The sequence below is a fragment of the Mercenaria mercenaria genome, chromosome 4 (assembly GCF_021730395.1).
Source record: "Mercenaria mercenaria strain notata chromosome 4, MADL_Memer_1, whole genome shotgun sequence".
In the NCBI taxonomy this organism is placed as follows: domain Eukaryota; kingdom Metazoa; phylum Mollusca; class Bivalvia; order Venerida; family Veneridae; genus Mercenaria; species Mercenaria mercenaria.
This window is the reverse complement of record NC_069364.1, coordinates 55,591,310-55,603,368: the sequence shown is the minus strand read 5'-3', so window position 1 is coordinate 55,603,368 and position 12,059 is coordinate 55,591,310. Positions and strand designations below refer to the sequence as shown.

Here is a 12,059-nt window from a genome sequence, read left to right as displayed (position 1 = left end):
TAAATTCTTCATACTGCTTAATTTACTTACAGTATATTATGTACTCTTCAGACCTTTGCTACTGTTAATGTTCATTGAGAGAAAACTTACATGAGCAGATCAAGGCAGGGGCAGACTTGATACATTTACATATATTCTGAAATACTAGCGCATAGACTTTGTGCAAAAACAACATTTAAATTCTTTTGGTTTTCATATTATACCAGTTATTGCAAATACAAATTTCCCAGATTAAGTTGTTTTTTTCATTCTGAAAACAACACGTAAGCATGCAAGCATCAGGTCAAATAACTTTAACTGACTCCAGAGTATATAACAAAAAAATACCTGAAATTTTATCATTAAAGCATGGTTTATATTACTTAAGCCATGTCCAGAGTATTTAAGCAACATTTTCTTGTTAGGTTAAAGAAACCTTTTTCTGGACACCATGGCATAACTGAACTTCATGTTTCAAATACATTCAGCCTTTTGTCTTTACTGCTCTGTCTGTTTTTCTACATGTAATGGATTTATAATGTATAATTTCTGTATAAAACAGGGAGGTTTAGGAAAATATATAACAATAGTAAGTACAAGAAGTATAGAATCGTACCCTCCACTTGGTAAACCTCGGACACCCCCATGAAATCCAGAGTTGGCTTATAGGTTACTGTATATGGGATAGCTCACCTTGTATGGCTTAGATTTGTCAGTATTACTTAGAAAAAAAACAAAGTGTGTGAACCCTGGTATCATGTTTTAATACCTGTTTCCTTTCATTCTATGTATTTATTGCAGCATAGTGTCTGTAAAGTGTCATTTTTGGACAGAAATTTCAGTTTGACAGTATTCTGGCATTCAAAATGAAAACAGAGTATACAGATTGTAGAAATTTTTAGATGCTTTTTAACACAAGGTAAAAGACTGACTGATTTTACCATTTCTCTTCTTTCATAAGATGAGACCATTCATTAATTTAAAACTACTTGTTGACTTTCTGGAACTTTGTGAATTATTTTCTTTGATATCCTAACTTACACACTTGGCGAAACACGACTCAGTGTCAAAACTGGCATTGGACAAAAATGTGACTGCATGTCCAAAATGACATTAAGACATCAAAAGGACATTTTACAGACATTTGCAATATATAGATAATATTTAAAACTTTATATGTCATAAATACTTTTGCAAAATGTTCACAATTATATATGATTAAATTATCAATTGTTACTATGGCAATTATAATTATATACACAGTATAGTTATCATTGTAACATAATTACATCAATTATATTTATGTCAGTTTATACTATTTGTTATTATTAAAATGTGGTTGTTCTTGTCCCCATTTTGCATGACTTTTGCTACATTAGGTATAGAAATCAGATTGTCAGACCTTTTTAACCAGGTTTTCAACGAAAACCTGAGTTATTAGATTGGGGTAGATGTCGGTCGGGCGGGCGGGCGGCGGCGGCGGCGGTGGCGGCGGTGGCGGCGGCGTCAAACTGGTGTTTCCGGTCAATAACTTTTGTTTCGGTAAAGATATTTGAATAAAACTTGGTATGTATGTAGCTTATATCAAGACAAAGGCTGGGATTGATTTTGGGGTTTCTTGGGTCAAGGTCAAGGTCACTGTTACTTAAAATAGAAAAAGGGTTTCCAGTCAATAACTTTTGTTTCGGTAAAGATATTTGAATAAAACTTGGTACATATGTAGCTTATATCAAGACAAAGGCTGGGATTGATTTTGGGGTTTCTGGGGTCAAGGTCACTGTTACTTAAAATAGAAAAAGGGTTTCCGGTCAATAACTTTTGTTTCGGTAAAGATATTTGAATAAAACTTGGTATGTATGTAGCTTATATCAAGACAAAGGCTGGGATTGATTTTGGGGTTTCTGGGGTCAAGGTCAAGGTCACTGTTACTTAAAATAGAAAAAAGGTTTCCGGTCAATAACTTTTGTTTCAGTAAAGATATTTAAATAAAACTTGGTATGTATGCAGCTTATATCAAGACAAAGGCTGGGATTGATTTTAGGGTTTCTGGGGTCAAGGTCAAGGTCACTGTTACTTAAAATAGAAAAAGGGTTTCCGGTCAATAACTTAACTTAGGAATGAGCTATCATGATGAAACTTGGTGTATAGCAAACTTATATAAAGTTGTAGCTTGGGATTGATTTTGGGGTTTCTGGGATCAAGGTCAAGGTCATTGTTACTAAAAATAGGGTTAGGGTTAGGTTAGGGTTAGGGTTAGCATATCTTCTACATGCATGGAGGGATTTTGATGAAAGTTGGCACAATTGTTCACCATCATGAGACGGAGTGTCATGCGCAAGAACCAGGTCCCTAGGTCTAAGGTCAAGGTCACACTTAGAGGTCAAAGGATACAAGAATGAAAAGTTTGTCCGGAGCATATTTTCTTCATGCATAGAGGGATTTTGATGTAACTTGGCACAATTATACACCATCATGAGACAAAGTGTCTTGCGCAGTTCCATTCTTTAGAATTACTTCCCTTTGTTGTTACTATAAATAGCTTATATTGTAACTTTTTCATTACTAGACGTAGGGAAAAATCGAGACCACTTTTCTGTAGTACAACATGCATGTTACATCCAATTTTGAGGTGTATTTTGACCAATCTCTACCTGGTAAGGATTTCTGTGTGGACTTAAAATTATTTTTTTTGTATTTTTTTTTTTTTTTTTTTTTTTAAGATTAACTTCTTAGTGTTACTATAAATAACTTATATTGTACCTTTTTTTATAATTGACCGTAGGGAAAAACCAAGACCACTTTTCTGTGGTACAACATAGTTGTTACTTTCTAATTTTAGGTGAATTTTAAGGTATCTCTACCTGGTAAGGAGTTTTTTTGTGGACTTAGAAAAACAAAAGAATTACAGTGATTACTAAACAACCACAAAATTAAAATTACATCTGCAAATACAGGTGCTAGAGTAAAGAAATTTGCTGTGACGGGCGTATATTGTGACATTCTGGCACTCTTGTTTATTCTTATGAAAAGTGTTGAAAACCTGGTTTCGTGGCATTGCCGCGTTTCTTGTTAAATGTTTGGGAAACTCAGCACAGTATTTCCAGAACTTACCAATGTATTTTATGATTGCCTACTTTTGATGACATGAAAGGGCAGAGCTGAAAGTCAGTAATTTTTTTTGGCAGGACAGTAAATAAATAGAACTAAATTGAAATGTTGTATAGCCAATACAGTTTATGCTTGAGATAAATGGTTAAAACAATCTGCTCCTTCAGGTCCTGATTATAGCCAAAAAAAATCTCTACCATGCAGAGTGGAGAAAATCCTTGTTTAGAACTGCAAAATTTAGCAAATAATTTAAGAATCTAATCGTTCTGCTGAAACATTGCATGGAGACCCATTATATATTCAAGTCTTCAAAAAGTTGTCTTTGTAGTGGAATAGTTATTTGATCAGTTCTGTGTATATGTTAAATATTCATGTAGATTAATTCCTTCTTTATCTTAAAAAGTTACGTACGGGTGAAGAAACTCCATCTATTCGGGTAATGTTGGGTAGACGTCACTGACGTTATGTACATTAACACTGCACACAACACATACAGCAGCAGTAATACAGCATCATAGACTCCTAATACATGTCTTTAACTGGTTTAAAACAAGCAAACAAGTACCCTTTTTTTTAAAAAAAAAAACAACCCCAAAACATTATATGAGCTGCACCATGAGAAAACCAACATAGTGCATTTGCAACCAACATGAATCCAGACCAGCCTGCGCATCTGCACAGTCTGGTCCGGATCCATGCTGTTCGCTAACAGTTAGGCTTTGAAAGGGAACAGCATGGATCCTGACCAGACTGTGCGGATGTGCAGGCTGGTCAGGATCCAGGCTGGTTGCAAATGCACTGTGTTGGTTTTCTCATGGTGCGGCTCATATCATGTAAGGTATATAGAGAATTTATATGAATGTATATGTATAGCACATTAATAACTGTTGATATTTTTCATTCAAGTCTGTTTAGAGTTATGATTTACTAAATTTCCAAAGTCTACAGTCCTTGCCATGTTTTAGGTCCTTCTTTGCTTGTAGAGTCAGATATGAACTGAGTAATAATGAGTTATCATTTTTAGAAGCAAGTTTTCTTCCTTTTTGACTCAAAATTAGAAGAAAATTGCATTTATTGTCTTACAGGGTTGTTTTTTAAATAGTGAAACAAATATGATTATCAAAAAGCCAAAGTTCATTTAGAAAAAAGCTAGAATTTAGAACTATAGAAAGCATGTTTAATTGCATGAATTTGTGCATGTTATACTTGGAAAGAGATAGTTACGGATTTTTCATATTAATTTAAAGTGTCTGCATATCAGTTGAAATCTTCATCTTAGCATCCATTTCAAAATCTCATCAAATTAAGCCTATTATGCCATTATCCAAAAAAAAAAGTAGTGTAAGTTTTCGGTCTGACTAAATCAGCATTTCTAGAAATTTGCTATTTTTGAAAAATCTTCAAAAAAAAAAAAAAAAAAATTGTCTGCTTATTTTACTAATATTGAGTAAAGAAATATGTGTTGAATTGGTAGATTTTTTTTTTAGAAATCCATGTTGGATTTCAAAAGAATTTTAAAGCATCAGATTCAGTATTTGGTAGTTCTTACCATGTTTTATGTTTTTAGAATGATATGAGCCGTGCCATGAGAAAACCAACATAGTGGGTTTGCGGCCAGCATGGATCCAGACCAGCCTGCGCATCCGCGCAGTCTGGTCAGGCTCCATGCTGTTCGCTTTTAAAGCCTATTGGAATTGGAGAAACTGTTAGCGAACAGCATGGATCCTGACCAGACTGCGCGGATGCGCAGGCTGGTCTGGATCCATGCTGGTCGCAAAGCCACTATGTTGGTTTTCCCATGGCACGGCTCAAATAAGGTTTCCTTCATATAGAATAGCTTGAAGCATTTGCTCAAAAGCAAAATGAAAAAACACCAAACAACAACAAAAACTTCAACACTGCACTAATGCTTGTTAGAAGAATGAAAAATGCTATTAGATGGTATAAAAATAATTTCTAGTTAACATGTTGCACTGATTTTCTATGCTATTTAATTGCCACCAGGGAAGCCAAAGATTTGAAATTCCAGTGAGTAAATATTTGTGTGAAGAAATTGTTTTGGGTCTTTTTGAGTGATTCTTTTATGTAATAATTTATTTGTTTTGTAGAAATGTCAGTATTTTATTTTGAAGAAGTACAAGTAGAAGTGAAAATGTATTGGTAGACACATTGTGCATTATTCAGTGCTGGCATATTCAGTAAAAGTGTTTGTAGACTTGACTTTGTTTGTAGATTGAAAGACGTGTCTGTAATTTTGATTTTAATTGTTGAATGTTGTGTCCATTTTAACCGCTGAATAGTATTTCTTTTGCTTTAGTTTAACATCTGCATGTTTGATGTGAAGACTTCTAGTTCTTCAAGGAGGACAAAATGGTTTCTTGAATTGTGCAAAGATTTACATATATAAGAAAGGAAAATTGTAAAGTTTTTTTCTTTTCATACCGTTTAAAAAATTAAACTGAGATATTTTTCTTAGGTTGTACAGGCATGAATATAGGTTTTTTAGTGTGTAGAAAATTCAGTTTCATGCAAAAGCTATTTTTATAGTGCCACAGACTGTTAAATGTTACATGTTTTGAATAGGACGTAAGATAAAATGCGTATAATGTGATATTTTGTTTTCTATAGGAAATCAGGAATCGTCACTGGTTACAAGTGATGCAGGTTACAGGAAGTTCCTTCCAACTGGAAGCCAATGTGTTTAGACTATGTCACCTACTGGACATTGGTTTAATCAAGTAAGTTTATGATACAGTCTAAATATCGCAGGAAGTTGTTCTAGTAGTGTCTGACTTAACTGTAAGAACTACCTAGCTGTGGTGTTTGGTTTTGAAGTACTGTAAAATCATTTAATTTCATGGGCATGAAATTTCGTGGTTTTGATCAAAACCTCAATTTCGTGGGGATATGAATTTGTGGATTTCAACTTTTGAACATAAAATGAATGGGAATTTTACTTTTTCATTGGGATTAAAATTCATGGATTGACTCAACCACGAAATCCACGAAAATTAGTCCCCCACGAATATTAATGATTTCACAGTATACAAAATCTTGTAAACTTTATTATTCTGGAATGTTGTCTTATGGTCAGTGATGTTAAGGTTATGAAATAGCCAGTCTTGTGAGTTTTAATGTTTGTCAGAGTCAAGTTACATCCATTATGTGGAAATTATAAAGAGTGTCAGAATGCTGCACTCTGTAAGACAAGAATGCCAGAATATTGTCCACAGATGATAGATTATGAATGTCAGATTTGTTCACAGATGTTGGTATGTTTTCATTGTTTTACTTTCTAGACACAAGGCAGCTATAGAGGAGATATGTCTGGGTGCGAGCCGAGAACTGGAGCTTGAGATCAAGATGAGAATGACAGAAGAAGAATGGACGGAGCAGGTGCTGGCCTTCGAGCACTACAAACGTCGTGGACCTATATACCTGGACAAAGTTTTCACCGAGAGATTGTTGGAACAGCTGGAAGATGCTCAGGCTTTGCTTGCTAATATGCTTACATCAAGGTAACTTCCAGGGAAAGGCTGTGAAAAATGGTTTTGCTGTTTCATCTAAATAATGAAAATGGTCATTGTAAGGTTTAAAGTGCATCAATATTAAGATTTCAGACTTAGTATGTACCATGTAAAATATTTAACAGTACTGCCAGTCTTTTTTTTTTTTTTTAAAAGACCCTTGTAATGATAAAATTCCATTCTAATAAAACTTTTAGTAATGATTTTATCTGCTGGTAACAGTATTTGCCTTCTTTGTTATCATTTTCTTTATACCTGATGGAATTGTTCAGTTAAACAAGGTAGTAATCATACTGAGGTTTTATGGTTATATTTCTCACCCTTTGAATATGCTTTTTTGCAGAAAGTTATTGATGCCAGTTTCAAAGTTTTACAAATTCTTGACCCTTGCTTTCATGTGTACTTTGCAGATATATTGGCCCACTTAGAGATGAGGCAGCCTCCTGGGCTGAGAAACTGAAGGAGGTGGCCGAGGTGCTTGAACTCTGGTTAGAGGTACAAGATCTGTGGCAGTACCTGGAAGCTGTCTTCAGTAACCAAGTAGCAGTTAGGGTAAGTTTATAGTATTTTGATTATAAATCACACTTTGTCACAATTTTAGCATAGATATTTAATTGTTGACCTAAGTTGTTCATGTGTAGACTGCCAGGGATGTAAAATAGAGATTGTATGTTTGAAACATATAAATTAAATGTCAATAAAAATGCAGAGAACCAATGAACTTGTTTAAAAGAATTATTTAAAATATTAATTATTATTGTAGTTATAGAACTTGGAATTATTAAGACTGTATCCCCTGATCTGATTTCAGGAGTTACCACAGGAGGCAAAGAGATTTGCTCGTATAGATAAGAGCTGGACTAAGATGATGAAGCGGGCATTTGATACCAGAAATGTTCTTCAGGTATGCTTATATGTAGATTTACATATGAGCCGTGCCATGAGAAAACCAACATAGTGGGTTTGCGACCAGCATGGATCCAGCCTATTGGAATTGGGGAAACTGTTAGCGAACAGCATGGATCCTGACCAGACTGCGCGGATGTGCAGGCTGGTCTGGATCCATGCTGGTCGCAAAGCCATTATGTTGGTTTTCCCATGTCGTGGCTCATATAATCATAGGTTTTTGTATAATAAAATTAATAAGATGTTTTTTTTCCAGTTAAAGTAGTAAAACATGAAAGCAAGATGTTAAGTTTGTTGTTTACAAATAGGATGAATTATATATACATGTATTACATTTTCAAAAAAAATGTTAGTTTTCTTTTTGTTGCAAGTTTTTTCAGACCTTAAAGGATGGGTTGTCCAGCAGTTTTAAAGGTACCTGTTGACAGTGTAGTAATACTAATAAGAAAATATAGTTTTCTTGAATTCTAATAATATATTGAGAAAAAATCATATTGCAAATTATTATTTTGTTCTCTTGTTAAACAGTGTTGCTATGGAGGGGAGGTACCTAAGGCAGTACTGTTACGACATGTGTATGAAGAATTGGAGATCTGCTTCAAGTCACTCGTTGGTTACCTTGACAACAAGAGACGTGTGTTTCCAAGGTTTTACTATGTTTCTGACCCAATACTGCTGGCCATCTTGAGTAGACCAACTGATCTAGAATCTGTTAAACCACATCTTAAGTAAGTCAATGATTTCTCGAGCTTAATTCTTTCAAAAAATACAAGTATCTAGCTCAGACGGCCAGTATAGCAGCTATGTTAAGATGCTGACTTTGTTTTGATGGCATTTTGTTTTGTTTAGTTGAGCTTTGCTACAGTCAAATTCTTTCATTTTTACACACCTTCAATCCACCTTAGGAGTTTTTCAGTGATTATATCCAAGTATCTGTTCATAGAAGGAAGAAATAACTCTGATAATTCTATATTGGAAAACTATAGGGTTTTTTTTCAACAGAACAGATAGAAAGTTTCCTTTCCTATCCTTATGATTCTAAAACAAATAAAATTTTGCAGCAATCACTCATGTTTCATAATATTTGGCTCTAGATTATTTATGTTGAACAATTTGGCCGAGCCTTTGCACATGATCTATTTTTTGCTATGTTTGGCAAGGAACAGTATTTATGTTTGTTTTTGTGTTTTAGGTCAATATTCAGCAGTATTAATGATGTTAAACTAGAGGAGACCAGGGCAGGTCCTATGGAGCCCACTGATGAGGTAGGGTTCCCTGGTTCAGCTGGAGGGCTTAGATCTACAACCCCACACAGCAGGGCAAAGACCTCTAGCGTACTCTCTAATCAAAATAGAGGTGAAACACCGCCTAAGATTGACAAGAGGCTTACACAAGTTTATGTAAGTTTTGTTGACGTATATTACATTATACAGACATATTAAATATACATTTATATGAATGTATATTCATTATAATCTGTAATAAAACTGATCTAAACAACCCCAGAAAGCCATAATTTGGACTGCTTGTTTGACCCACCTATTTTGTAACAAGGTTTTCCTTTATTTATAACTGAGCCGTGCCATGAGAAAACCAACATAATGGGTTTGCGACCAGCATGGATCCAGACCAGCCTGCGCATCTGCGCGGTCTGGTCAGGATCCATGCTGTTCGCTAATGGTTCCTCTAATTCCAATAGACTTTAAAAGCGAACAGCATGGATCCTGACCAGAATGCGCAGATGCGCAGGCTGGTCAGGATCCATGCTGGTTGCAAACCCATTATGTTGGTTTTCTCATGGCACGGCTCATATGTTAAGTTAAGGTAATGGTATTTATATTATACACCATTTTAAAGAACTTTATAGATGGCAATATGGCCTTCTTAAGTTTTAAGAACATTTTAATTAGTTTTTCATTTATTAGCTCACCTGTCACAAAGTGACAAGGTAAGCTTTTGTGATCGTGCAGCGTCCGTGCGTGCGTGCGTAAACTTTTGCTTGTGACCACTCTAGAGGTCACATTTTTCATGGGGTCTTTATGAAAATTGGTCAGAATGTTCACCTTGATAATATCTAGGTCAAGTTTGAAACTGGGTCACGTGCGGTCAAAAACTAGGTCAGTAGGTCTAAAAATAGAAAAACCTTGTGACCTCTCTAGAGGCCATATATTTCACAAGATCTTCATGAAAATTGGTCAGAATATTCACCTTGATGATATCTAGTTCAAATTCGAAAGTGGGTCACGTGCCATCAAAAACTAGGTCAGTAGGTCAAATAATAGAAAAACCTTGTGACCTCTCTAAAGGCCATATTTTTCATGGGATCTGTATGAAAGTTGGTCTAAATGTTCATCTTGATGATATCTAGGTCATGTTCGAAACTGGGTTATGTGCGGTCAAAAACTAGGTCAGTAGGTCTAAAAATAGAAAAACCTTGTGACCTCTCTAGAGGCCATACTTGTGAATGGATCTTCATAAAAATTGGTGAGAATGTTCATCTTGATGATATCTAGGTCAAGTTCGAAAGTGGGTCACGTGCCTTCAAAAAGTAGGTCAGTAGGTCAAATAATGAAAAAACGTTTTGACCTCTCTATAGGCCATATTTTTCATGGGATCTGTATGAAAATTGGTCTGAATGTTTATCTTGATGATATATAGGTCAAGTTTAAAACTGGGTCAACTGCGATCAAAAACTAGGTCAGTAGGTCTTAAAATAGAAAAACCTTGTGACCTCTCTAGAGGCCATACCCTTGAATGGATCTTCATGAAAATTGGTCAGAATGTTCACCTTGATGATATCTAGATCAAGTTTGAAACTGGGTCACGTGCCATCAAAAACTAGGTCAGTAGGTCAAATAATAGAAAAACCTTGTGACCTCTCTAGAGGCCATACTTTTCATGGGATCTGTATGAAAGTTGGTCTGAATGTTCATCTTGATGATATCTAGGTCAGATTTGAAACTGGGTCAACTGCGGTCAAAAACTAGGTCAGTAGGTCTAAAATTATAAAAATCTTTTGACCTCTCAAGAGGCCATATTTTTCAATGGATCTTCATGAAAATTGGTCTGAATGTTCACCTTGATGATGTCTAGGTCCACTGCGAAAAAAGAGTTAATATACGGGAGTGTACGGGATCCCGTATATTACCCATATACGGGAAGAAATACGGGAAAAGTAAAATACGGGCGTGTACGGGGCTTGTATATTTAAAAGTCCGTATACTAATTAAATACGGATTGCCGTATACTATGAAATACGGAATTCTTAGTATACGATACCCCGTATATTATTGAAATACGGGAAATTCTAAAAAGGGTTATTCTGATCGTATACAACACCGTATATTCCCGCTTATGTCTGGTGTACGGGAATACATAAATCCGTATATTACGAAAATACTGGACGTATATTTCCCGTATATGTTTCATATACAACCCCGTATATTTCCCGTATATTCTGGATATACGGGATATGTATAGTTTGTATATTTCGAAAATACAGGGATTAAATTTCCCGTATATTCTTCGTATACAACTCCGTATATTTCCCGTATATGCCGGAAATACGGGATTTAAATAATTTGTATATTTCGAAAATACGGCACGTATATGTCCCGTATATGCTTGGTGTACAACTCCGTATATTTCCCGTATATGCCAGAAATACGGGATTTAAATAATTTGTATATTTTAAAAATACGGGACTTATATTTCCCGTATATTCTTCGTATACAACTCCGTATATTTCCCGTATATGCCGGAAATACGGGATTTAAATAATTTGTATATTTCGAAAATACGGGACGAATATGTCCGTATATGCTTGGTATACAACTCCGTATATTTCCCGTATATGCCGGAAATACGGGGTTTAAATAACTTATATATTTCAAAAATACGGGATGCAATCAATATCTGTAGTGAAAATTATATTCTCCGGCCATTTCAAAGGGTCAAACGTTTTGCATGTTTTCGAACTTGTACGTGTATGTAGAATGAATGCCAATATTGAAAGAAAGAAATGTTTAATACTAATATGACATGAACTGAAAAAGCATTCACGGACCAAAACAGGTATAAATTTAAAATCAAACATGAATGAATCCATCATTTCATCTAGCGCGTTCCCGATTTATTTTAACATTTAATCTAAATAGCCGATTGAGGAAAGAAAAGGATTAATCAATTCATCCCTATTGATTTGTAGTGATAAATACATCCGTTGATCATCGCCATTGTAAAAATCTAATGCAAGCATAAATTAACTGTTTTTCTGCACATTTCCAACGCTTGTGCATACAATGCAAATATTTATAGAAAAAAGAGGAACTAATCCATTTATATTTTGTACTGAAAAAGTATATAAGACATGTATTGATACTTTACTTATGAAATCAATTCTAATATTTTTACAGACGAAAAATAATCGATATAATGTGTCTGCGTCCAAAGATTCGAACAAACGCCTTTCATAAGAAATACTTTACTTTTTCTGTGCGCACGTGTTAGCTACCACGTGCGTATGTGGTAATTCACACG

At 34.9% G+C, this 12,059-nt stretch overlaps 1 protein-coding gene across 27 annotated transcripts in view; it reads left to right on the top strand.

Annotated features, from left to right (window-relative positions):
* The window catches only part of LOC123552894 (dynein axonemal heavy chain 5-like), a 172,653-nt gene that overhangs the window by 42,089 nt on the left and 118,505 nt on the right, over positions 1-12,059 (top strand). For 24 of the 27 annotated variants that reach the window (XM_053541349.1, XM_053541350.1, XM_053541361.1 and 21 more), the window contains 7 exons: positions 3,491-3,523; positions 5,716-5,825; positions 6,387-6,605; positions 7,025-7,166; positions 7,426-7,518; positions 8,049-8,248; positions 8,713-8,920. In XM_053541349.1, coding sequence (XP_053397324.1) covers positions 3,491-3,523; positions 5,716-5,825; positions 6,387-6,605; positions 7,025-7,166; positions 7,426-7,518; positions 8,049-8,248; positions 8,713-8,920 — 1,005 coding nt within the window. The remainder of the gene's footprint in view (positions 1-3,490; positions 3,524-5,715; positions 5,826-6,386; positions 6,606-7,024; positions 7,167-7,425; positions 7,519-8,048; positions 8,249-8,712; positions 8,921-12,059) is intronic. The other 3 variants (XM_053541364.1, XM_053541365.1, XM_053541348.1) reach the window with 1 other exon arrangement.